At 39.2% G+C, this 27,210-nt stretch overlaps 2 protein-coding genes across 2 annotated transcripts; both read right to left on the bottom strand.

Annotated features, from left to right (window-relative positions):
• Positions 1-50: 50 nt before the first annotated feature.
• LOC117142102 (protein Exd1 homolog) lies at positions 51-1,267 on the bottom strand. Its single transcript, XM_033305987.1, has one exon. It carries the CDS (start codon positions 1,171-1,173, stop codon positions 370-372), a length of 804 nt encoding a protein of 267 aa, XP_033161878.1. The 5' UTR covers positions 1,174-1,267; the 3' UTR covers positions 51-369.
• Positions 1,268-10,657: 9,390 nt separating this feature from the next.
• On the bottom strand, positions 10,658-12,965 carry LOC117141661 (P protein). Its single transcript, XM_033305251.1, has one exon. It carries the CDS (start codon positions 12,937-12,939, stop codon positions 10,831-10,833), a length of 2,109 nt encoding a protein of 702 aa, XP_033161142.1. The 5' UTR covers positions 12,940-12,965; the 3' UTR covers positions 10,658-10,830.
• Positions 12,966-27,210: the final 14,245 nt, after the last annotated feature.

Below are 27,210 nucleotides of genomic sequence, written 5' to 3'. Positions count from 1 at the left end.
GGATTTTTTTTTTTTTTAATATTTCATTTGGGTCTTAAATTAGCTAAAATTTAAAACTGTAAGGGTATGTTACCATCGGTTTTCTTTTTAAGGATCTTACCTTCTTATAAGATAATTATTTATAAATGAATATTCTTATAAATATATAGAACATTCTTAGATATTGTATTCTTTTAGTCGAATAAAAAAACGTGATTTTTGAGAAAGGTACATTGCACATCGGGAAAAAAACATTTATCAATAAAAAAGAAAAATCCCTTGACCTATCAGTAAAATATAGATGCATATATGAGACACAACTCAGCCGAAGGTATTCCATTACAATCCTGCCGAACTAATCCGCTCCCTTGCGAGCTATTTGGTGATCTCCTAGATCTCCTCGAGTTCCTTGTCGGTCTTTTTGCAGAATGAATCTAAGAGTTGGAACCCGAAGCTACTGGCAGGTGCCATGTTTATGGCGACGTCGCAGGACCGTAAGCCGTAGTAGCTGTGGCTGAACTCTAAGGATATGCGATGAACCTCGGCGCAAAAGATGTGACTATAATTCAAACGATCGTGCATTATGTGCTGAAGCTGGACCATCTTGGCCAAGTATCTCATTTGACTGTGGGTCAGTGGACGAGCAGTGAAGTTCCGCTGCGACTCACAGGCTTCAGTCACCTTCTCCATGGGTAGTCCGAAGACGAGAGTAATAGCCTCTGGCAAGGTGTACGGAATTCTTGTCTCGCTGATCAGGCATAGAGCCACAAAAGTATCAAAGATTCCTCCCAATGAGATGCGGTGCCTATGCAACAGATGATCGGCGATCCGGTGACTGTAGTGGATTACCTTGCGCGGCTGATCCGCCTCCAGAATCTTGGCCAGTTCCAGAAATATCAAGCCAAGGGCCTTGATGTCGAAAATGTACGTTCCATTGCCCGTGGCTACCACCAAAATAGACGTGGGGTGATGTCGTCCGTAAAAACTGGGCTCCACCAGCAGCGATATGATCTCCTGATCCTTTATGTCCTTTAATGCCCTGTGGTATGTAGTATCCACCTGGTTTATCAAAACAATTCGATCCAGTTGCTTCTCCAGGTTTTCCAGTTCTCTTTTACAGAAAGGGAAACAAATGATTTCCGGGAGACTGTCCAGAGCAGAGCTAAAGCTGTCGTTTCCATCGCTCTCGTTCATTGTAATTTGCCTTAAGTTACTTTAAATCACAATTTTAATAGAAACTAACCTTTTCGAATAATAAAAGCTTTGAAAAGAACAACAATGACAGCAACGTTATCGATACCATCGATTAGATTGGAATCGAGATGGTACAAGGCCAACAACTATGAACTATCGATTACCTTCCGTACTTAGTAGATACACATTCCTCGTTTGGCTTACACACTCACCTCATTTAGCCAGGTCACACACCACACTGAACAAATTAAACAAAAATCAATAGAGAATGCTATAGTCGACTTCCCCGACTATCTATCACATACCCGTTACTCAGCTTGTAGAACGAAAGCGAAATTTTATAATTTTTCTGGGATATCGATATATATTGGAGAATAAAATGAGGAAAAATTTTAAAATTGTTCAAAAGTGTGGGCGTGGCAGTTTTGGGCGGCTTGTATGCGTAAGATTGGTCGTGGCAAATAGTTAGAAAATTACAAGATTAATAAAAAATGAATTTATTCGAGTTAATGTTATTTTTACTTTTAACACAGCCGGCTCGAATAACCAATTATAGCTAATGACTCCATGCGTACAGCATAATTCTAGGTTGTGTTTTTAAAAACAAGAAACAAGCATAATTTGACCTAATTTTTGAACTTTAGAATTAATTTTAGGTGGCTGTTTATAAAGCACTTGTATTCATTTTTATTAACTATCAATAAGAAATAAATTTTTAAATTTTACTTCCGGGAAAATGTCAAAATGCTAATGTGTGTGATTACTTGCTAACATTTATACTCTTAAGACGCCCATTGCTCAGCCAAGTTGAAAGGAGCTTTGCCTTACAGCTCACCTATAATTAAGGGGATAGATAATGGAACTGGACTGGTTGCCAGGATATTGATTCGCTTATGATTTGACCACAAGTTAATCACCGACGATGCCCAAAGATTTGTAGCAGTCCGATTTGCTAACGGCCAGCTCACGGGAGGGGCCAGTCTAAAGCGGTCATCACCGCAAAATGGAACAAATAAGTGCTTCTTCGCAAATCCGCACCTTTCGCTCCGGCTAATAATGAAAACCGAAGCGATTGCACTGCAAAAGGTTAATTGGTTTGTAAGCGCATTGGATGGGAAACGACGGATATAAAAAAGAAGATGGCGAAGGAGGTTTGCACACAATACTGGCCGTAATTCCAGGCAGCTGACTCAATCTAATTGGCGCACGCTGCGCATACTTAATGCGCTTAGATGCGGGCCCAGTGCTCCGCTTTCAACATTGCCATTTATATTGCCATTGGCGCTGCAGGAGCCGCTTTGGTCCTTGTAATTAAATCGCGGCCCAGGCAACTGCAACATCACCAAATTGAGCCGTTCAAAGGGCAAATCAGGTTTAATTTTAATGCCCTTGCTAAGTAAATTGAGTGTACCAAATAGATCGCATTTGCTTATCTTCTTTGGGCTGTTGGATCTGCAAATAAATGTAATTGCTGACTTTATTGTAGTTAATATATGCATACATATGTATGCATACCTAGTGATTTAACGATAAATTTATAAATTGGAAGTCGGCCTAAAACATTTATCAAATTTGGTGATATAAAATAAAATAATACATAAAGTAAATAGTTAACTAAAAAATACATTTTATTTTAAGTTATAAATTACTTAGGTATAAACACGGCACACAACTAAACAGTATACATTATTATTCCTGAAGGGCCAAATCAAAGCAAACAAAGCTTACCTAATTAGAAAACTATTGTCGAACAAAAAAATTTAAGAGGACAAGTTCCCTATTATAATTAATATCATAAACAGCATTTTTCCATTGAATAATGAGGCAAATAACCAGGACTTTGCTTCAAAGCTCCCTTTTTGTTTAGTTTGCGTTTTGTTTCCGCTTTGCGCGTTGTCAATTATTGTTGCATACTTTGCGGCGAACAATGCAAAGTGGTTAATGAGAATGGTGGTGGCGGTGGTCCTCGGGTTTTACTGGCATTTGCGGGGTCTTTGGTTGGTGTTAGAGGCTAACAAGAAAATCCCTCTATGCCAACACGCGTACACCGTAATTAAGAGACACTCCACTCCATTCCGTTCATCGGGGACGAGGCCGTTGGCCCTGGGCCGATGGGAAAACAATGGATGAACACACGCCGGGCCCGGCTTTTCCCCTTGCCAAGCCACGATGCTGACCCAATTAGTGGAGCCGGTCGGCATCCTTCCTCCGAATCTTTCGGATCTTTCTAGTTGCCAGGCCCGTGGGTTGCCACGTTAATTAAATTATCACGTGTCAATTAATGTTGCCAGGCCGAGCAAAACGCATCTGGAAAAACCATTCACTTTGACGTTCGGCAGCGTCACCGGTACTGGTACCGGAATACGGTGCGTATGAGCGATCCCTGTCAACAATCAGTTGACGGAATTTCTCATATGCTGACACCTCTCCCTACCCCGGCGATATAAGTTGTAGCTCAAAAATCCTTTTGATGATGTCCTGTCAAAGCGGTTCTGAGTTTTTATAACCAGTTTTGGGATTGTAAAAAAGGAGGATTTTGAACCCGCACTTCGCGTATTTTTTTTGCAATCACCTGTAGTACTCTGAACAACATTATAAAAATTTGTTAAAACCATTAAATTTGAACATTTATATTAAGCAACTATTCGGCTAGTTTAAACTTTAATATAATTCACATTTTACGCAGTTTAAAGGTCTTTAGTAAAACGATTATAATTTCTATGTCTTTCAATCGTTTAATTAATTTTGACCCTAAGCGGGAAAAATAAAGTCTTGTGGCTGTTTAAATTGAATTGTGAAAATGCTCTGGGCCGAAAACTTATCAATTAGCGTTGGTAAACTACAACTACAACAACAACATTGGACGGTCTTCAGGTAAAATCTGAAATGACCGCGAGGAATTATTTTTGACGGATAGGCTATACAAAAGAACTGAAACAAAAAAACCTAAAATGTTATAAAAAATAAATAATCTTTTAATTGTTACACAGCAAAGAAATACGATTTATGCAATCGTTTCGCCACAATCGATTTGCCATTCCATGGAAAATGCTATTTATTTAATATGCAGCCAAACAAAATCGCTGCCAAAAGCATATTTCACACCTAACAAGCTTACAAGCTATGTAGTATTATTGCTGTTGCCGGAAAGGCCGCAAAACCTCAAAATTTGTGTTACATTTGCAGGCCGCTGTGTCAGCGAATTGTAATACCCCTTTGCCACTCGCACATGTAGCTATTATTTCTTTCCCCATTTTGTTTTTTTTTTTTTGGCAGCACTTCGTTGGAGGTCCTGTGTGGCGGTTGGATTTTTTTCCCCGTTTAATAGCATACTTCTGGGCGCGGCGCCAACCACCTGTGAGGAGGAAAAGGCAAGCGGCGGTGCGGTGCACTGGGTCTCAGGTGCGAAGTATCAGCGAGGCGTTATTATCGCCATTGCAGTTGTCCATAATGGTTTCGGCCATAAGCTCGGCTTGGCGCCCCGCAGGACAATTGTCCTCGCTTGCCGGCGGCATAAACATTAACACGCATTTTTATCGCCCCGGCTTCCAATCCCATTCCTCGGCGAATTCCGTCTGCAATGGCATTTGAATGCCCTTGTGGGGGGAACCACTGCCATTAAAAAACCGATTTCCTTCATATTGCCATAATAGGGCTGGGAAAATTTCGATAATCTGCGGCAAAATCTGTTTATGTGATTGGTTAGTTGAATACAAAAGAAATCCATTCTTTCTTTCGTTTTCAGAAATAATAATTCAAATGCGTTAGCAAACTTTAGTTAAATAAGTCTTATAATAAGATTTAAATTAGAGATTATTTTAAAAAATAATAATCATTGGGAGGATTTATGTTTCTAGTGTTTATATAATGATGGATTTTATATCTAATTTTTTTATAAAGGAATGTAATAAACAGGAATAACTGAGAGAATTTCGAGTAGATACTTGTTATTTAGAAATGAGCACTTTATCTGATCAGCGGAGCATTGATATTCCAGTGATTTCATCCTTTTCATGGTAAGGAATTCTTCCCGGAGAGAGTCCTTTACATTTATAGTGCCCTCAATTTGCATTGTTTGCGTGTGCTTGGTCGTATCCTACATCTTTTATCCCTTTTATAGACGGCATCGTGGGCATGTGCGGATGTAATTATGTGCAATATAAATGCTTAGTGGGGGAAATTATGATGCAATAACTTTTCACCCCACACGCAGCCACTTACATACATTGAAAATGCCAATCGAATGCCATCAAACACAAGCACACCCACACACAACAGCAACGCAAATATAAACATGAGTGTGTGTGTGGGTGTGCACATCCTTTGATCCCTTAAGCAACCAATGCGTATACTCAATTTTTATGGCTTGTCATTTGCTTGCTCCTTCTTGCCGCCCCTCTTCTTCGTTTTTAAAGCCGCACTCGACTTCGTCTGAAGCAGGAAATATGAAAAAGTCGCTGTGGGTCAAGGGGCGTGGCAAAAAAAAGTGGGAGGAAGTGGTACCATTGCTTGGATTTTCCTTTGCGGAATTTTCGGGCCTGCAATCTCAACATTTGTTTCGCCCACTTGGACGAAATTACGTAGCTTGAGACGCCCCACTTTCATTTTCCGTCTGTTTCTTATTTTACCATCACTTTACCCTCCTCCTTTAGTTTGAGCCCCAGTATTGCCTGGATTTTGTGCCTTTCATTTGCGGCTTGGGGATTGTGTGTTTTATGCTAACCATAAGATTTTCGTTGCATTTACTTGACAAACAGGTGGAATCAAGACGGTCTTTCTTCTAGAACCATTTAAGACGGCCCTAAGTGAAAGAAAGTCGGAAATGCTTTTATCTTCATTGTATTTATTTCATAGTAATCCCAGTACAATAATTACTCATGAGAATCTTTTTAAATAAATTGTATATTATACGTTACTACTCTTTTGTTATTATAAATTACTTAGAAAATAGGCTAATTTTTGGTACTTAAAAGCTGAAACATTCTAATATTGAAAATGTGAAATCAAAATGCCTAAGCCATTTCGCACACATAGGAAAATTGTTCGAATTCAATAAAAGTGCCAGAGAAATATGAAAAATACTATAAATAGCGTTTGGTACATGGAAAGGACCTCCCAGATAGGTCAGAATTTAATAAACGAAAACCAAAAATGCCTCCAGAGTTGGTTTTCCAGCCCACACAGACACACAAATCGACTTATCCTTAGAGAGCTGGTCTCCATATATGTGTGTGTGTGTGTTTGACTGACATCATTAAATTGCTTGGACTGGGATCTAAAAATTGAATCCAATTGCATAAACATTTTCGTCCCTAGGGGAGCTTAAGTTTGAGTTTTGGGGCAGACGTCTAATCAAATGAAATGAAAATTGTCATTTTCCAAGGCGTTGAGCTCTCAACTGGCCTAGCAACTCCCACTTTCATCGCAAGGACATTGGCCAATTGACTTTTGTTCTTCGTCGGGCAACTTAATATTCATGATTTATTTGCATTTCTTATTTGCGCAGGACATCAAATGGTCCTTTGCCGTCCATTCACTTTGGCAGTGTAATAATAATTTAAACACATTTAATGCGATGTACTTAACCTGCCTCAGTCTTATGATTTTCCTTGTCCTCATTAAATAATTTGTCATTAATCATTTCTGCGGCCCGTTGAGAGCTTTGTGTTTTTTTGCTCGTATAATTTTCAGAGATTTTTTTTATTGTGCCCCGTATTCTTAATGCATTTAAAATCTTGAGCATTGACCAATTGTCAAGCGGCGAATTAATGAACATCTCTGTGATTTATGAATATCCTGTGTTTTCTGGGTTGCCTATTTGGCATTCATTTTGATATTCACAATTCCATTAATCAAAAAGGTTCGCGAAAGTTCTATATATTATTTTCCCACCTCTGAAAATCATTATGTTCATATACATTTTTCAAATATTATAATTAATACCTAGCACACATTTCCATTTTGATGCCCCATTTTAATGGTTTGCCGCCTAATAAAATATTTCCGGGAAAATTGGCAGGAATCTCAGCGAAAAGGCGAAAATTTTAATTGCCGCATTCGGTTGGCAAACCTCAAGTAAATAAACCGAATCAAAAAGCTAGCATATTTCGGGAGCTTGAGGCAACATCTTTAAAATACTAAAGCATTCAGCTAAATTTTCCGAATGCCACAATCCAAAATGCGCAATAAAACTAAATGAGCCTGTGTCTACGATGCGGAGTGGTATCCTTGGAAATCCTGAGCAAATAAACCAAGGATGCCAACAAAGCAAATATTAACAATGCCAATAAAACCGGACAGCACTCTGTGGAGCGAGTACGAAATCCTCGAAATAAGTAATCATTATTGCCATCAGTAAACAATGTATGCCGTCCTCAGAGAGCTATGTAAAAAATGCAATGGGACTATCAAACTAACAATAATACCAAGCAAAACTCGGCTGAGATATGTTCTTGACCCATCGCCCAATGTCTGCCTATTAGTCCGGAAAACTATGTCCGGACATTAGTGTGCGTGACCAAAGGATATTTAGTTGAGCTACTAAAGATGGCATCGTGATGGTATTGCGGTAAGGGCTGAAACTTAACATAATATATATATTTATCATAATTGGAAGAGATAAGTGAAAATACGGAAAAAGATTTTTCTGGTAAGTTGAAGTAGTTTTTTTTGCAACTTTATGATATGACGATAACTAAGCAAAACAAAGTGAAGTCCTCTACTAAGTAAATATTATTGTAAGAAATTTTATTTGTAAAACTAAAATACTTAAATTAGTAATAAAGAGAATACTAAATGATATGTAACTCCCTTTTAGTTGAAGTATATATTTTCGATTTGAAAAGGTAACATTAATTAGGCACCTGATTGTGTATAAATAATCTGATAGAACTTGCTTGTCCTTTTCACTAATCTCTAATAATGCTCATCACCAATGAAAGGAACAATCGGGACGCCCACAAAACAAGGATAATCACTGGCAGACTTAATGGCATTTTTATGTTGGCCTAAAGGATTTTTAACTGCCGGCCTGGTCGTGTGGGAGGACAGGTGAAATACAAATTAGACGAGAATTAACACCAACTTCCGACGGAGAGTGACAAGTCGGGAAATTGATGATGGCCCTGGGCCTACAAGTCAGCCTAAGTTAATTACTTTTGTGTCCTCAAGTCTGGGATTTCAGATTTAATTCATGATTGCCCAGGTGAAAGCCGATTTTCTCAGACTCCTCATGTGTGCTTTTCATGGAAAGCTAAGGAAGCTAAGGTTAATGCTATGCATTCTCCGGTGTCCCTGTGTTCGCTGCAGATGTAATTAGGGACGGCATTTTGGGCCAAGCAGACATACATAAATCATTGTTGTGGCTGATCCTCCAAACATCTGCATAATTACACTTTCAGTTCGTGTTGCAGATCCAATGTGCCATGACTTCTGTTTTCCCCACCATTTTATTAAACAGCACTCTGGCCTGCCGACACGCCACATTCAAATGCCGCAGCCACGGTGCTGTTGCTTTTCGCTTTTCCGATTTCCCAGCTGCGCCAGCTGCAGACAGCCAACTATTAAAGCGCACTTCAGAGCAAAACCGCCGGCGGTATGTCCGACTATCCTTCGGTTTCCTTTCGGAGTGCTTAAAATTTCAGCTACGTGCGCGATCTACGTGCAAACCACACCTGGCCCCAAACAAAGCGGGTCAAAAGACGAGAGAGACAATGGGCAACCAGCCAGCTGCAATAAGTGGGTAAGAGGCCAGCCCGGGAGCACCGAGAATCCAATGTAATTTAATGTTTCATTTCTACACATTTGGCCGCCTTGGCGTATACGTTATATTATCCAGCACACGTTGCCCAGCACGCGATGCCAACGTGACGCTTTCGCGTAACCTGGTAACTAGTGTTCTTTTAGCCTCAATAGAGTTGGCTTAAATATAATGCAAGGACACCTGCCCATATATATTACGTTATAATCGCAATTTATAGATTTATGAGATTTCAAAGAGAAATTACGCGCAATTACGTAGTAAAAATACTGCTAAATATATATTTCTTTGTAGTTCTAAGAATGTATTTTACAAGAATATTCACTGCGTTTTTGCTTGGAAATTCATTTAACAATCATTTTTATAAAATTGTTATTAAGGTTTTAAAATTAAACTAAATTGAATTACATTGAATTCGGCGTTTAAAGTACAAGTTATTATTTTTAATAATGTTGTTTTTATTATACCTTTATATATACTATAAATTATACTATTATATTATATATTATATTTATATAGTGCATATTTTAAAATAACCTCTACTCACGAAACCATCTCTGTTCCGGGCTTAGAATTCCGAGCAAGTAACGTTAGAGGCTAGAGGCCAAGTTAAAGTTTTGTCCTCGTCGCCTTCATCAAGTGTTTCTACACGCCCCGTGCAATTAAGGTAATTAGCGTTACGTTGCCATTGCTCTTGCCTGTTGTTGCCACATACATATTGTTGCTGTGGCTTACATTCAATTTGTTGTTGTTTCGATTTTTGTTTGGCGCTCTGCTCACATGCAAAGCTGCTTTCATGTTTGCCATTGGCAAGCAGCAAACCTCGAAAAGCCAAAAACGCCAACGCAATCAGACATTACGTTTTATTTTATTTTATTTCATTTGATATTTCACTCATTTTTCCAACTGTCGCGTGTTTTGGTAAATATGTATATATGCTGCTGTTGTTATTTACCAACGTTATGAATTAAGTCGCGACATCAAATCAAGAGCAAAAATGCAAAGAGGGGCACAGGGGTCTGTTTAAATTTGCAAAAATCAAACAATTTGACTGCGAATTGGAATATTTAATTAGTTGATTTATTGGGGTATAGCATGTTTTGCTGTTCTCGGTTTGCCCTTGATTTTCCCTCGAGGTTTTGGTTTTGCGTTTTCCCAAGAATTTTTTGATTGCCATAATTAAGTAAATAAGCAACACCCGATTCGCTTTAATTTGCCAGATAGGGTCTTTTTTCGTGGCTTAGGAGCATCTTTAAATTAGCTTCATTTAACTGAATCCGATAGTCCTTACAGTTGGAATTATATTTAGACACACAAGGACCTTGTAGCATATGTGGCTCAGTTGCTGTTGCACGCAGATCTAGTCAGTTGTAATAGCAGTTGTTGCCTTTGTTGCCGCTGTTTATGCATATTTAACACCCTTGAGCTATTATTGCGCGATTAAGCGGAAGAATTTAGCCAAGCTACGCATTGTCATTGCAGCTCGAGTCGTCGGGGTCGTTGCGCACCAAAGTATGCTATATTAAAAGTTACAGTGGGCGAAATGGCAAGAAATTTCTCAATTTTCAAATATATGGCTAAAAATTGGAATTATTTGGGACTTATTTGTTGCAATTTTATATGGTTTTTTTCATTCACTTAAAAATATATAAAAACAATTCCAACAACTCCAGTGCGTAAAATTAATTAAAAATACCTTACTTGTCTTGCTTAGCCATCCATATACACTTAGTTCAATTGCTAGCTTTAAAAACTATGGTAAACTTTAATGGGGTAGACGAATTACTTTACATTTTGCAAAATGTATACACTTCCATACAGAAGTCATGTGCCAGAATCGGAGTAACATCCAGAGGGACATCGAAAACAGGCCACGATTGGCTTGGTATCCTGGAAAACTACGTCTTGTGCCACGTGAATAGCGAGTGCGCGATGAGCAGGTAAACCGTTGCGAGAAAAATACTGGTCAGCATCATGGGAAAGCCGTAGATGAAGAACTGCACAAAGGAGATCTTATAGCCATACTGGTGGGCGATTGCCGCTGCAACAACATTGGCCGAAGCTCCGATCAGGGTGCCATTACCACCGAAACAGGCGCCGTATGACAAGGCCCAAATGAGGGGCGTCAATGGAACGCTGATGGCATCGTTGCGGTGCAACTCAATGTTCAGTCTCAGCAGCATCGTGGTCACCGGGACATTGCCGACAAAGGCCGACAGGATGGCGGACAGCCAGATGATTATCAGGATGGCCACTGTCGTCTGATAATGTTCCTCGACGCTCATGATCACCTTGACTGTGAGGTCGCACAGCCAGCGAATGAAGCCCAATTTATCCACCGCCTCAGTGAGCACGAATAGAGCGGCCAGAAAGAGCAGCGCTGACCATTCGACCTGGTCAAGTATCGCTTCGATGTCGTTCATCTTGGCCAGAATGAGGAGCAGGAAGGCGGCCAAAATTGCCACCCAACCCAATGTGGCACCATGCATAAAGGGCAGCGAGTGCAACAGAAAAAAGATGATCACAAAGCACAGCGTGAAGAGGCACTTGATCAGCAGCGTCTTGTCCCGGATGCGATGATGTGCCTCCAAATGGGCCAGGGTCTGAAAATAGTTTTCGGCCGGCTTCAGTAACTGACGTCCCGTCGGCTGTCGTCTGCGCATTTCTTCTGCCCGAGCCGTAATATCCGCACTCGATCGCCGTCTAGTGTTCTCCCGCTCAGCTGCCAGCTCAAGTTGTTGATCCTCCAGTTTAAACAAAGAGTTCCTCATGGTCACATACATGACAGCATAGCCCACTACAGCCGCCATTACAACGCCAGGCAACATGTGAATGGTGAAATCGAGGAAATCCACTCCGGCGGCGACCACCTCCGCGTTGGTGGCAATAATCACATTGGGTGGATCTCCCACTGGAGTGAGGGTGCCACCGATATTTGAGTACATCACCACCACTATCAGGACAAGTGGCGTCTGGACGGCCATGGCTTCGCACAAACGGATCGCAATGGGCGCCATCAGAAGCAGCATGGTCACATTATCGAGCATGCAGGACATGATGGCGGTAATTGAGCTGAGCAGCAGGAGCATTGGCCAGGGATTACCCTTGGATATTCGGTACGCCAACACAGCCATCCAGTCAAATACACCCGTCTCGGACATTATGGCCACAAGTATCATCATACCGAGGAGCAGTATCAGAGTTTCGAAATCAATCCAGGAGATTATTGTTTCCAGAGTCGGTCGATTTCCCAGCGCCGTTAGAATCGCTATCCCAGTGGTGGCCATCATAAGAGCAGCGAATGTACGATCCGTAAGCTCGAAGACGATCAGTATATACAAACCGATCAGCAGCAGAGTGGCATAGAGAACACCATTTTCCGTTACCAAAGGATACACCGATACCACCATCAGCAGCGACACCGGCTCCTCGCTTCTGCTCTCCAGCGAAATCACCGCCTGGGCATTAGTAACCTCCGAGATCTCAACGGTTTTGGACGTCTTCGTGAAAGTCTCACTCTGCTCGACCAGATAGACAATCCACATATCCGAGCTCCAGAATGTGGTGTTCAATTCCGAATCCCGCCACTCCACGCGGACACCCACATGGGGCGTCTCCATGATCACGCTTTGATGCTTCTGCAATTGCACATCGATGGGACCCTTCAGCGTTATCTCAGTCGCATCATGGGGCACGGACAGCCGGCGGAGCACAGTCTCGTTGGGCAACACAGTGACCACCGATGTCAAGTCCGGCGTGGTGGCGTTCCGAACCAGAATGTAAGTAAAGAAAGCCCAAATCAGCAGCAGCGCACTTATCTTAATGATCTTGAAGACGAATCGCCCAACGGAGATTGTCTCCGGCTCATCCAAGTAGTTCGGTTCAGGTTGTTCAGGCATCCGTAGTCTACGGGGAATGCTCGATTGGTGCGACGAAGGCCATGCCTGGCGCACTCCGTCTATTTGGCTCAAATCTGCTACACGAAAAATATCACTCAGGAATTTCATTTGAAAGGTACGTCTAAGTAAATCCTCTAAAATTTTGAATATAAGAAAAAGTGGCTAAAATGTGTTGATATTTACCAAAAAGTAATTGCGACTCTTTTTAAAAATCTTGATATTTTCAATAAGTAAATAGTATATTTACACACAGGAAAAAAATATATTTGAAATATGATATAATTTGAATAATATGAATATTTGGCAACTGATTTTGATCTGGAACGGATTTGCAAACTTAATGAATATAATACTGCACAATATTTAATGGAAATATTGAATTTTACAGATTCAGTATAGCTTGAACTCTACTAACTACTAGCAATCAACAAATTAAATTTATTACTGCAACACTTTTATGCTTTTCGAGGGAAATTTATACCAAAAGATGAATCATTTTCAAGCATTTTTGAAGTGAATGTTTCCACTGTGCATCCCATGCTGGGTAGGACGTGCTTTGAGCAGAAGTTAAGTGTCGCTTGAGCCTTTTTAAATATAGAGAAACCCCATATACGGCTGCCCTGAAACCCTCGCATAGCTGCAGCCATAATACGCACCATTGCCAAGCCACTGGCCCCCGGAATCCTGAATCCTGCATCCTGCGCCCTGCACCCATGCCCCCTGCCCCCTCCGTCTCCCCAAAGGACCATTGTCAACTGACAATGCGCCGCTGGCAGATGTGTTGATAGTTTCAAGGAGTGTTGAGAGGAGCAGGAGGAGGAGTTTCAGCAGGGGATTGGAATGGGTCGGCTGCTTGGGCTGTTGCCAGTTGAATGCAAATATTAATAGTGCAAATTTTGTGCCGCACAACAAGGCTGAGAATGTGTATGTATGCCAGGGCCAAAAGGAGCAAGTGTGTATATGTGTGAGCCCTCGCCTGTTTTACCATTTTAAATGCGGACTTGCAGCTCGAGTCCATCCTTTATTTATTTCGCTCAGCTCACGTTTGTTGCATACAAATCAAATTTATTTGCCACTTTGTTTACATTCACTCTTACACTAGCCTGGAATTGGTTTGTTTGTGTTTTTAATTTGAGTGCAGCAAACATTTTCGATTGATTTTGTTTCCCCGTGCCCTTTTTTGTTTTTGTTTTTTGCTATTTGTATCCACGATACACATGCAACGCGTGGAGAACCAATATTTGCTTTATCTCTAGAGAATGGGTATTTGGAAGAAGTGGGCTGGGGATGTGAGAACTCTATTAAATTGATTCGTGTTTTAATTGAATTGGGATACGGCGAGCGGGGCATGTTGTCTTAGCCATTAATTGAAAACTGCTGATTGCATAATGAACGCATGGACTGGGCCAAATTCATTTATTCACAAATAAGCAATGTGATTAAAAACAATAAGCACATCATTCTATTGTTTTTTTCTTGTTTTTGCCCTTCTAAATGCACTTAATCCACTTAGTTCATTGCACTTAATGGCATCGGGTGAAGTATCTTTAATTATGCTCACTCAACCCCAGATGCATTTCCCTTTCTATTTTATATTTCTCGTTTTGCTCTGTGGGCAAATGAGCATTATTAAGGAGACCGAGCTGGTCAAGTGCAACCCCAATAAGGCGTTGGTGAGGAACAAATGTTGGCTCCTCCATGAAGTTTAATTAGAGAGACAGGCGGTTGACAGAGTCAGCATATGGAAATGAAATGAAATGCAAGGGTCACCAAGTCGATGGTGGACTTTATTAAAATTTTACTGTAGCACTCAGCTCCATATGTTGTCAACTAGGAATTTGAGTCAGACCCATTACACGGGTCTTTATTAAATGTAATCAAAAGTGGTAATATAAGAAGTACATGCTGAATTAATTTTAAAACAAATTTATAGCCAGTAAGGATAATAAATTATAACACATATCATTGCTTTATTGCATATAGTTCAGTGTAATTCATTACCCGCTTCATTTAGTTTCAGTCTAGAGCAACGCAATCAAATGGAAAACCATGGCCACACCTTGACTTGACCTATGGTGCGGTGATCTGATTAAATTTGGGCTACCCAATGCGATAATTATGACACCTCAACACACTCACATTTACTACATACACACGCTTCCTTTTTAGAGTGGACCTTGTAGAGCGGTAGCTAAAATGAAGTCTGACCTAAATAATTAAATTTTCACAGGGTGTTTTGCGTAATCTTCTTATTATTCATTTTATTCGTTAACAATTAAGGTCCAGTTCATTTTATCTGTCACCACTATGGTCCACTTTATAGCTCCCTTCGAAGGACTCTGGCTAAGCTGAGCCAAGCAAGGGGTCGTTTGAATTATTGCGCAATCAGCGCATTAAATAATTAAGTGCTTAATTAAATAGGGAGCCGAACGCAGAATGGAGCGATCCAGAGGTAAGCAAGTAATTTTTCCATTGTATTACATTTCTGTGGCCAGTCTATGCATACAAATCGGAAGGAAGGTTTTGGTCCTGAACCAGTTATTTGTCTTCATTTATCCATGCCCATCACGTGCAACCCCAAAACTCGTAATGAAAACTAAATGGTAGCGCCTTTGACTTGGCCTGTTGCATGCTGGGCATAATTAACTATTCGATTACCAAGGCAATTGATGCACTTAGTTGTTACCGAGTTGATTGCGTTATTGAGTCCGAAAAGGATTAAAAGGATCAGAAACAAGAGTAATTGGTTACGTATTAGGCGAACTTAAAAGGTGAACTGTTTCTCCTTAAGATTTTCAGCCTAGAAATGTTAGTTTAAGGTAACTATCTTTTCGAATTTCATTTTTTTTACATGAGGCAAAAAGCTTGCTATTTAAACTCACCGATCTCGTTTCCGGTTTTAAATAGGATTTCTTACTTCCGCTTTTCGTCGCCGCTTTAATATTGAATTACCCTAGTTAGCTGGAAGTAAAAATAGGGATTCCTAATGAATCCATTAACAATCATTAGCCGAGGAACACTCCCATTGCGAATAACTTCGGCAAGCCTTTAGCACATTTACTTCAATTAGTGAGGAGCCTGCATCGCGCCTTCCCCCTGCCCCTTCCCCTTCCCCGATCCTTGCCCAACCTCCCAGTGGGCTAAGAGCAGCCCAGCAGGCATACCAAAACAAGGCTCTCTAGATACAGTTGTGTATGTTGTGTAATTACACAAATGCATTTATGTTTCATACTAAACAAGATACAATGTGCAGACGTTTTGTATTTGTGCAGCCATTCAGACGTAGAACAAAGCAACAAACGGATGCATGGCGAAATGGGGGAAAGTCGAAAGTAAGCAAGGGGCTGGGTGTCGGTGGGTGGTGGTGGGTTAAGTAAAAGTAGAAAAGTAAATGCATACTATACATGCGGAAAAATCTCAAACAAATATGTGTATGTGCCAGCAGGTTACGAGCTATTCAAGCGCGTTGTTTCATTCGGCTAAACATAAAAGTACCTCTTAGATTCATCCGATGAAGTCAACACATTCATCCGATGAACTTAACAAATATGCATTACAAATAAATACAAATGAATTCATTGAAAATAAATTTGCGACAGGTTATATAAAGTCTATAATTACATCGATGTACTAGACAGAAAATGAACATGTATGAATTTACTACTCCTTCACAATTATGGTATCTATTGTTTGAAACTCTATTCCATTTCGCACATAAATAATCTTCTAATTTTTTTCAAATTTTACCGGGTGTACCAGACTTCCCCGATTAAATGAATGGGTAGCGGGCATACAAACATAATCAGTGGCATTTCATTTGGCTGCATCAGCACAAAGCGAGTCGCAGCTCAGACTTAATTAAAATTTCATTGTGTGGCCCGGCTTTGACTGCTTCTGTTATTTCACGTTTCTGCGTATTTTTGTGCCCGTTCGTTCGCCCAGTGTCTAAATCCCATTCAGATTTCACCCTTCGTTTGCTGGCGCCATTGTTTTGGCAGAAATGCGTTTTAACTTGGCCCATGGCATTCGCAGGGCTCACTGTATGGCTCACTGCGTGCGATATTGTTGAGAGCTGCACTTGAGACGGCGTTGACAAAAGTCAAGCTGTTAACCTTGCCAAAAGCGGTCGACATTTGTGCAGTGCAGTTTGAAACTCTGACTTTCGCTTTCTACAACCAATTGTCTTTGTGCCGTAATTAGCAGCAGCAGTGGCAACTGCAGCAAAGTGGGCTACAATAATTTGCATGAAAAGCGTGGAGAAGAGAAGAGTTGCAAACTGCCTGGTAATTGCCGCTGTTCGGGGGCTAGCCAAAATGACTTGGGCCACTAATTTGCCAAATTGCTCAAATAATTGGCCAGCATGATGTATTTCGTTTTAAATTAAACGTCACCGCTACCAAGCCAACATAGAACCATCGTGTTCCAGCCACAAGCCAACTGCAATTGGCAGCATTTTTCTGTATCCTTCCCCATTTCAGCGGAGTGTTTCGTTTCTCGCATACTTCTGCCAAAACGAGTCCTTACAAAGTTTGGTATAATGTATATATAAAATGTATTTTATCAAATATATATATATGTATTTTTAGCAATCACAAAACAACAAAAATAGTTACACCATTATTTTTAGAGAATATAACTGCCTTTTTTAATTTCTAAGTAATTATATTTACTCTACAATGTGTAATTCAATATTAGAAAATTATTATAATATAAAACATGCGAGTTTTTAAAGTCGTGCATACACCACAAAAAACACGATTCAGCTATATGTTTGTTATATATATTTTTTTTACTTCATATCCCGCAGGCCCTTCAATTTTAACACTAAAGAGTGTTCATAGCTCATTTTTTATTTGAAAAAATTTAGTTTTTCCGCTCAGTTTTTCAATGCTTTGTGGCTCACTTTTTGCGATGTATTTTCCCCCTTTACTTTGCTGGCACACATAATTTGGCCAATTAAGCGCGTTTATGTGAAAAAATTAACCAAGCTGGCAGTTAAATTGCCTTGGATTTAAAGAGAAGCGCCATAAAAAGAGCACATAGAACATGTTCTTTTATAAAATCAATAATATTTATAATAATATTAAATTGGGAAAAAATTTGCCAATGGCTGAGTGGAATTTTTATGCCTTGAAGGACGTCATCGATATAGACATAAATTCCTGAAGATTTTATAGGCAGTTGATTTGCTTGCTTTTTTGCAGCCTAAGGATCTTATGCCTTTTGTATTTACGGCATCATGAGTAATCATTTATCATCGATTGGACTCGAGTGGATGTGGATTCGTTAACGATGAAGTAAAGCGCCATGATGGAGCATATATTTCAGTTCACTTCCAATTAAGGTCATCGATTTCGTTACGAGTTCGATTTAAGTTCCGAAACAAAAAAACTAAATTTAATCACTAAAATTTCGCCGGGCTCACTGGACTCTTATATATATCTATCTTTTCTCATTGAGGAAGCAGCCAGCTAAACTTTCTCGATTTGACAAACTACACGACTTACGCCCACGGAAATCGATCAAATGAAAATGATTGATTGACATATCATTTCATTCCGACAACAACTGATTTGACAGCCGGTTATGTGCGAATTTGAAAAGCGCATTGAGGACAACATATATATGGGCAAATCGTCAACCAATTAGTCTTAAAAAGTCGTTGAAGTTTAGCAGGATTTGCGAACTTGTGATTGGGTTATTGACTTATGACATGAGTGCTCTCATTTCCATGGGCACTCGTAGTCACCCCGCAAGTGTGCACATTATTTGCATTCGCAGTCGGATGATTTAAGTGCTGTCAGTTCACCGAACGGAATGCTAATTTAAGCTAGAAATATTTCTCTAGGAGACCATCATGAGTTTTCCTAGACTAATTCCAGCTCAAAGATACACCCACAAAAATACACCGTAAAAAGTCAGAAACAATAGGGGTAAATATTACGTAAGCTAAAGACATAGAATCGACTCTTAATACTTTTTGGCATACATGTTTAAAAAATACTTCAATAAATATACTTCTTATATTTAAATTGTCAATGATGCTCATTTATTTATTACTTTTTAATTAAACTCAATATGAATCTTTGAATATTGATTTCCATTTTTATTGCTCAACTTTGGTAGTCGACTTTTTCATCAGTAAATAGTAAGAACTTGGAACATATTTTAGCAGCTTGAAATGGCTTTGGTTCGGCTTGCTTGGAATTTTTCCATATCAGAAATTGAAGTGGCCATTTCCCAATCCATTTGAATTTTCTTTTCCACTTTGAATTTTCCACTAGATGTTCACCTTTTGATCTCAGTCGCCAAATAAAACTTGCTGGAATTTTCCTAAACTATTTGCAAGAAAGATATTTTTGCGCATTTCTTATGCTCGTCTCATTGTGGCGAAATTGAATTTTTCGGCCAACTTTGTGTTCTGGCCTTTGTTTGAAAGCTTTTGTGGTCAAATTTATATGTCACTGACCTGGACCCATATCAAAATGAAGTTCGACACGCGTCGTTGACTGAGTCGGAAAAGTTGGAGAAGGCAAATTAGTTTCTGAGATTGTAAAAGTAAAAATGCTACCAGGATTATTAATAATTTGGCAGGCTTAGCTTGACTTAGCTGCGTTTTGGCCCAACTTAATTAGCAATTCATTTAGTTACAGCTGCAACCCTTTTCTAATGCGCCTTAATCCAAAGTCCTTACACAATTTCCTTTTTCATTTAATGCCAAATCTTCAGTGTCCTTGAAGCCAAATAAAAGCGGCCAAAGAAGAGAACAAAAAATTAACTCGTGGGCTGGCTAAAAAGTTTAAATTGAAGTACTTGGGCACAGTTCAAAACTTTTTCCCCCAAATTGCTCGACAGCTCAGTTCTCTTAACGAATATTACAACAAAATCATCTCAGAATGTCCACGATTTTTGGGTCCAATTTTCAGTTGGCTTCTGCTGCTTTCAGTTTCATTTGGCTCCTGAACAAAAAAGCTTGACAACTTTGTGCCAGTTCAAAGTGCAAAATAAATGCACGAAACAGAACTTTCTCTGCAATTTTCAGCTCATTTGGATGCTACTTGGACGAGTTTCCGATTTTAATCTTAGTTATATTAAGCAGCTTTTTGTATGCAGAACTCTGCACTTTGATGCCATTTTAGCAAAACATAATTGTAATTGTAAAGTGAATGAAAAACAGAACAAACAGTAGCTTTTAAACTACACATATTTACAATTAACCAACTTCACAGTTATAAATGTTATAAATAAAACGAATTTTTGTTATCCTATTTATTTGTCTTAATTTGTAAATAACTTTATTCATTTCAATCCGTTCGTTGTCATTAAAGCAGCTGTATAAGTTTGCTCGTATTTATGCTGACTTAACTCAAAGCAAATCCAGTAATACTCAATTGGCTGGCACAACTTTTTTAATCGTGGTTAACCTTGGCAAGTAGTGAGTACCGGTTACAGCCTTCGAAAGGTCAAACAGTTCAGGGATTTACCGCAGAGTTTTCGCCTTCTCTCAATTAATTAAAAATGCATTTCAATTCCAGCACTGACCTGGCCCTGACTGCCTGAAAGTAACATCCCTCGATTCCAGCTTGGCAGGATTGTGGGAAGTAAACTGTGAAATTGAAGCGAATCCTTGATGGACGGATGCTGATGCCGGTTAACCCTTGAGCATCCAGCCAAGGCGTTAACAAGTAGTAATTAATCAAGCTCCGAAGTCTGCCACAGCACAAGATAATGGAATGGTCTGCTTTCTCCGAAGTCAGCCAAGTGAAAGTTGTGAGAAAAGCAAAAAAGATTCCGCGCTTCATGCAAAAGAAGAAAACCAAATAAAAACTTAAAGAAACGAAGAATTTCACTTTTGTAAGCAAGTAAATACTATAAAATTACTAAAGTAATTATTTAAGGGAATAATATTATAAATATAATATTTATGATGATTCAAAAACAAATAGTGAATTAGTTAGGAAGGGTGTACATTTAAAAGAACAGACATAATTTTTATCAAAAATAAATTGAAAAACATCTTTATCAAATTTATTGTAACTCAAATTAAATTCCGAACATGGCGAAGTTCTATAACATTTTTGCTACTTTCAACCAAATGTGTCCTTATCCTTGTACACAATTTAATGCAAACTTTATGGTTTTCGCTTTAAGTGGGATCTAAAACGCCCAGATTCGTTGGCTGCATTTGTTGTAAAGCTCTGGCTGGGTAAACAAACGACAATGCATCACGTCAACACGACTGTAGTTTGCGCCTCGGCACTAAACAAATTTTATTTGCGCACACACATATCGAGATGCGAGATGCGAAAGTTTTTGCCTCGTCCCGAGGCTATGGTAAAAGTGGTGGTGCGGAGGTTTGGATGGGAATGGGAAAAACTGCATGTTTGCGATTTTCATCGTCTACAAGCTTATTCAGGACTGGCAACAGCATCTGTATCAGCCGCCACTTTCCCCGCATTTTCCCCGGAAAAGCCGTGCTCCTGATCTCAGTGGGGCATCGGTTGGAAAGGATGGGAAAGCCGGCTCTGTCTGCTGGCATCCGGGTAAACTTAAGTCAAATAGACGAACTGTCAAGCAGCATGCCGATATATGTTTTAGCGTTGACTTGGCTCACTTACTTTAATGATTTTATCTGTCAGTCTGCAGTGCACTTTTCCGTACGACGGGTCGTATGCTCAATTTTTCGCACTGCGATTGAAATGAATCGAGTCTTCCGCTCTGCACACATGTGCCATTTCGCGCAGAGCTGCTATCACATTGCCCTCGTTATTTATTTATTAAATTTTTGCGATACCCTCGCCGGCAAGCCAATTGACATTTCACATTTATTACCCACTTGTTCCGCTCAGTTTTATGGAAAAATGAAATTTCCCCAAACATCACGAAAATACATTCATGTTGTTGCCACCACAGAGCCCCGCAAACGTTTATGAATAGCAAAAATTATTCACGCTTTCGCCAGCCATATATATATATGAATCAAGAGATGTGGCTGAGAATTTCGGAGTGAATTTTAAAATGTTTTGCATTTTGTGAAAGCAGGCTAATTGGATAAAATCCATTAATTATATTTGCCATTCGCAGGCAAAAAGTTTTGCCTGATTGCTAAATCCTTAAACAGCTGAGTTAAAATTTCATTGCTAAGAAACAACCATTAAATGTTGACGTGCTACCACGGAAAAAATTTCCGCAATTCTTTTTCCTTCACTAAATATAAACATGAAAAACAAAACATTTTGTTGTGCGTCTCACGCTTTGCAAATAAAAGAGCTGCCAATAAAATGCCACAGCCAGAAACGTGTGTACATGATTTTTATACCACACGGAGTGGGTTGTTTCAGTTCGCACTTCCAGCCATATAGATATATATACATATGTATCTGTATTATCTCGACGATCACGTGCTGTGCAGTTTGTCGGGGACTTATATAGGAAACAGTAACTGTCATCCTGATGGCGAGTGTAAAAATGTCTAAACACAATGAAGGCCGCCACAGTGACAGCAACTTTGTAACCATAACGAGTATAGCAGCAACAATATGGGAAAAGTGTAAGAATAAGTTAAAAGAAAACATGTTGGGTAAATCCGTAAAAATCAGAAACGAAAAGGGATTGAGAAGCTGCAAAGGCCAGGGAAAAACGAATCATTTTGCATTGGAAATCGTACGAATGGATTTATTTGCGCATTTTGTATGTGTTGTTTGTTTAAAGTGTATCTTTTGGGCTTAAATATATAGGTTCGATGATATTTTTAAAGAAATATTTCCGCATCCATGTTCTGCAGTCTGCCATTCATTAGCATTCCAAATTTTTAATTATTTCATGGAAAAATGTGTTTTTGCCTTATGTTTGTCACATTTCAACGAAATAATTACTTTTTGTTTATATTTACCACCTTTCCTACTGAGTTTTGCTCAATGAATCATGCTGGTAATAATTTGCACAATTAAACAATCAATATTCCAATAAACACGTTTATGTATGCAAACCAATTTTTTTTTTGGAAGGAATTATTTTGTGTAACAGTTTTCATTTGTGCATTTTTAGTTTAATATACATTTAGTTCTGCCACTTTAAATGACGGTAGAATTTTGAAATTTATATGCTAGGAATGTTTGCCATAATTAAGCAGTGGAATTATGTAGCATTGAAATAATTAATGAAGTTAATTATATATAAATGTTTTAGTGCATAGTTACGCGGCTTGAAAAGGCAAAATCCGTTTACAGGGAATAATTATGTCTTCTACTTGATAACTAACATCTCTAATTAATCGCAATTAAAATGTATGATTTGCAAAAAATTCTTTGATTCAAATTATGCGGAATAATTTGCGGAATATTTTAGTTTATTTTAGTTTTGCATTATTTAGCTCCCTTTTTTTTTTTGCCTGGAAAATTAAAAATGTATAATTTAAACAGGGGTAATAGAATAATTAAGCTTTCGCAAAATAAACATGTTTGGAACAAATGATATCAATTCAGGTTGGCATTGGATTCGAACGTCCCATTCGACTCCCCTTGCTGGCAATATTTATCTAACATTACGTATACGACAGGGTGTGCAAATTGAAAACGCTAAGTGCGTCATGAGTTATTGGATGGGATGGGTGTCTCCATAGTTGCGACATAATGACGCCAACAAATCAGCGACAAATGCATGGGCGGTGCACAAACTCACCCATTGCAATAACAAATATTGGTTTGCTGGCACAATTTCAATTCTCCCCCTATATTTACACAAAGTCATTGTCGCCCTCGCTGAGGGTTTGGAAAAAGAAACCCTCCTTATTGCACCAGCAATGTGTGGGTGCGGGAAAACTTTTGGTTGAGTTTCGGCTAAGTTATACGAAATTTTAGTAATTGATATGGATGGCTAACGATCCCCGAAATTCGAGCACAATCAACTTGGGAGCTGTTGGATTTGGTCTCGCAAATGACTGTTAATTCGCAAACACGCCCGGCATTTTCCAACATCCAGCAGGCCAAATCATTTGCAGTCGTCGTTTGCTTGTCTGATTGAGTCGGAACTTCCAGGAGGAGGACACAAGCACTGGCATGTCCTGGCATATCCTGGCACATCCAGCTATGCCAGATGCAGATCCACTTTGCAAAATTAATTAATCGCTATAATTGAAGGTTTGGAAAAATAATTTAATGCTTCCGAGCAATAATGAAATCTCATAAGATGAAAGTTGTATAATCTTATTTAATATAGTTTGAAATGGAAGACTGTAGTAATTAACACAAAATTTATGACATACAATTGACATGGCAGTGTCAATAAACCATAACTTACTAATTTGGGCATTATCCAAAGATATTTTCTTTTAGTGCACTTGCAATTGTGCCCTACAAACAACACCAATGGCCACCACAACAGGAGCTATCTGCATTTCTGAGGGGATGTACATATATACGCACTGAGCCAGGAATCCACATTTCGCAATCGTAACCAATTTTTGTGGCTTAGTATTCATGGGAAGTTGGTGGCTGGCAGTGCATGCTCTCTGCTCATTGATCGCACACACTGTACAAAAGTTTAGAAATAATTAGTAAACTTTTAATTGGAAACTAGTACGCAATGGCGAATCGATTCTCTGCCACACGCTTCGGCCCACTCCATTGAGTGGCGGTCGATTTTGGATGTTGGCGTTGATTTTTAAGAGCTTTTCACTTAACTTCGAGAATATTTTGGTGCTCTTTTGATGCTGTTCCTTACGGGTCCGGAACGGCCACCCAAAAGCCCCGCCCACCGCTCCTTGCCATTTTCTCCTCTGTTTATTGCGTTGCATTTTTATTCGCATGAAATTTGTGGTTCTGCACAAATTTTTCAAGTCTTTGTGGCTTACAAGGATTTCCTAACGAAATATGCACTTCGTGCCTTGTTGGGTTAGCAGCACTAAAAGTTTTTATATGCCATACTTTAAGGGGGGCGGGGGATTTCCCAGCCGGGGTATATGTGTGTGTTTGTGAACGCTTGTAAATTAGCCAAGGCTAAAGCAGTTTCCATTTGCAATACTGTGCGTATACGTAATTTAACTGAAAGCCTTGGATTTGGATGGTTTTATTTCGGTGCCTTTACTTTTTTTAAACTGTTTGGTGCGAATTGCATGTGGGTCAAAATAGTACAGTGTTTACATTTCCTAAGCTTTAAATTGAAGCTAACTAATTTTTGCAACTTTTGTATGAAAATTGACATTTTATTGCAATACTTACTTCTTGAAGTTAAGTCTAATTGAGACAAAAAAGTGTGCTGCAAGCTCTTAAAAACATTTCTAGATTCAATTTTTTGTCACCTGCCTGAAGTGAACTCAATTTCTTAAACAACTCGAGTAATTTGATTGTCAGCAGCAATTCGATGAGAATTCATTATATTTTGCTTCGGATGGCAAATGAAAGCTGCACTTTAAATTTCAAAACTTAATTTGATTTTCAATGCAGCCAGTACAGGGATGAACAGTATCTAGGAAAAGTGGGGAATAACGGGCAATGCACCTGTGATGCAGATTGTGACACGGAGGGGTTAAGAGCGACGTGGGGGTGTTAAGAACGATGAAGGGGATAGAAACGATGGAGACTTAGCCTAGACGGGGCTGCATATTAGCGGCACCAGCAACAACAACAGCAATATCACCAGCCTCGTAGTCGCAATGCGATGTGCAACACTTGGTGGCAGGAATTTACATATAGAATGGTATAATAATCGGGCAAGTCAATCGACTCCATGATGCCCTGCAGCAAAATAGAAGTCTAGCTCATTAAACTTAAAAAAAAAAATTTATTCTGAATTTTGTAGTTTATTTGATATATATTTTTAAAAAGGTGCACTTCCGGTGCGAATCGTCACTACGTGGAATACGGATAGACAGTTATTACTATGCTACTATTCCTTTTATTATATTAGTAATAGAAAGAACAATTTTAAATATGAAGTATATTTATAGAACAAGTTTTTTATGATGCACGTGTCAAGGAAACACTCGTTTTTAATGGGTATCGAAATTGCCAACTGCATTCACAACGCATTAGCGTGAATGTTCATAACCGCTGTCTGGCCCCCGATGCCTGTGAGGAAGAGCTTTAAGTCGTGGCTGGGTGGTGGTTGCAACTGCCAGCCTGGCCCTAATGCATACACCTCAAGGCTTAGTTCACAGGGTGCCGACGTTAACGTTTGCTATTTTTAACTCGTTTCGCCTGCAGTCTCCTCTTCATTTCTTTTCCCGCTGCGCATTCCCGTATTTTCAAGCCCAGCGTGAAAATACCGCGCGCAGTAATGAAATGAAATGTAATTTGCATTTAAACACACTCAGCACTCCCACACACCCACAGAAACACACATACCTTTTCAGGTAAAGGGAGAATTTCAAGCACACACACACACACACACACTGGAAAACAAAGGCTGGTGGTGGTGTGCGTGTCTGGCGATCCATTCACATTTTCCACCGCTAAGCCCACGTGCATTTTATTTTATTAAAATGGCTGAAATACATTTAAACTCAACATTTTATTTATTTTTAGCGACTTTAACCAGTATTTTTACAGTTTTCACAGTTCCTTCCATTTTCACTGTGATTTCAGCATATTTTCGTGTTGGAATATTTTGTCTTCTTCTTCTTGCTGTTTTTGTGTTAAGCAAATAACTTACATTTAATTAATTGCAATGCTCTGACAAAGGTAGAGTTTTTTAAGTACAAATGATGCTTTGGCATTCCATGCCATTCATTGTAATACAAATGAAAATCCCATTTTTAATGGTTTTAAATTCCGGCAGAAGTGTACAAACAATTTTAAAAATGCCGTGCATTGAAACAATATGCCAAATACTCCTATTTTGTAAAGTAAATACTTATACCTTCGGTATATCCTGTGTTGAACGTAATGAAGTTTAGATTTGATACGAGTAGTTATTATTTTTATACAGCACAGCCCAACTTTTTAGCTTACTATTTTGCTGTTGAATCATGTTAGAACACAACCTCATACCTTTAATTTGTATCGTGATTGAACTCATACCACACTTTTTTCACGCCAAGTTTCCAATAAATTTTTATTTATTTTCAAAAGGAAGTATTTCATTTCATTGGGTTTCAATATGCTTTCGAAATATTCGATGGGGGAGGCGGGGGATGTAAGGGACTTGTTTGTCTTGTTTTAATATTTACGGCTCCCTGTCCTGGCTGTTGCTGAACTGAAAACTATTATTTTTTAACGAACTAACGAATACGGTTGATTGAACATCAACAAAGCCAGAAAATCTTGCCAAGCGAACGAGCAACATGTTGCCTGGGAAAAATAACTATTTTATTCACTATGTAAGTGGATTACCATGGATAGTAGATGTATATATGGGTCATATAGTACGCTTTGTTAGCGG

This window comes from Drosophila mauritiana, chromosome 3L (genome assembly GCF_004382145.1).
Source record: "Drosophila mauritiana strain mau12 chromosome 3L, ASM438214v1, whole genome shotgun sequence".
NCBI lineage: Eukaryota > Metazoa > Arthropoda > Insecta > Diptera > Drosophilidae > Drosophila > Drosophila mauritiana.
This window is presented reverse-complemented; position numbering and strand designations above follow the sequence as displayed.

Excerpts from the sequence above, each read along its gene's own strand:
- LOC117142102 (XM_033305987.1), bottom strand. The coding sequence starts at position 1,173 with ATGAACGAGAGCGATGGAAACGACAGCTTTAGCTCTGCTCTGGACAGT.
- LOC117141661 (XM_033305251.1), bottom strand. The coding sequence starts at position 12,939 with ATGAAATTCCTGAGTGATATTTTTCGTGTAGCAGATTTGAGCCAAATA.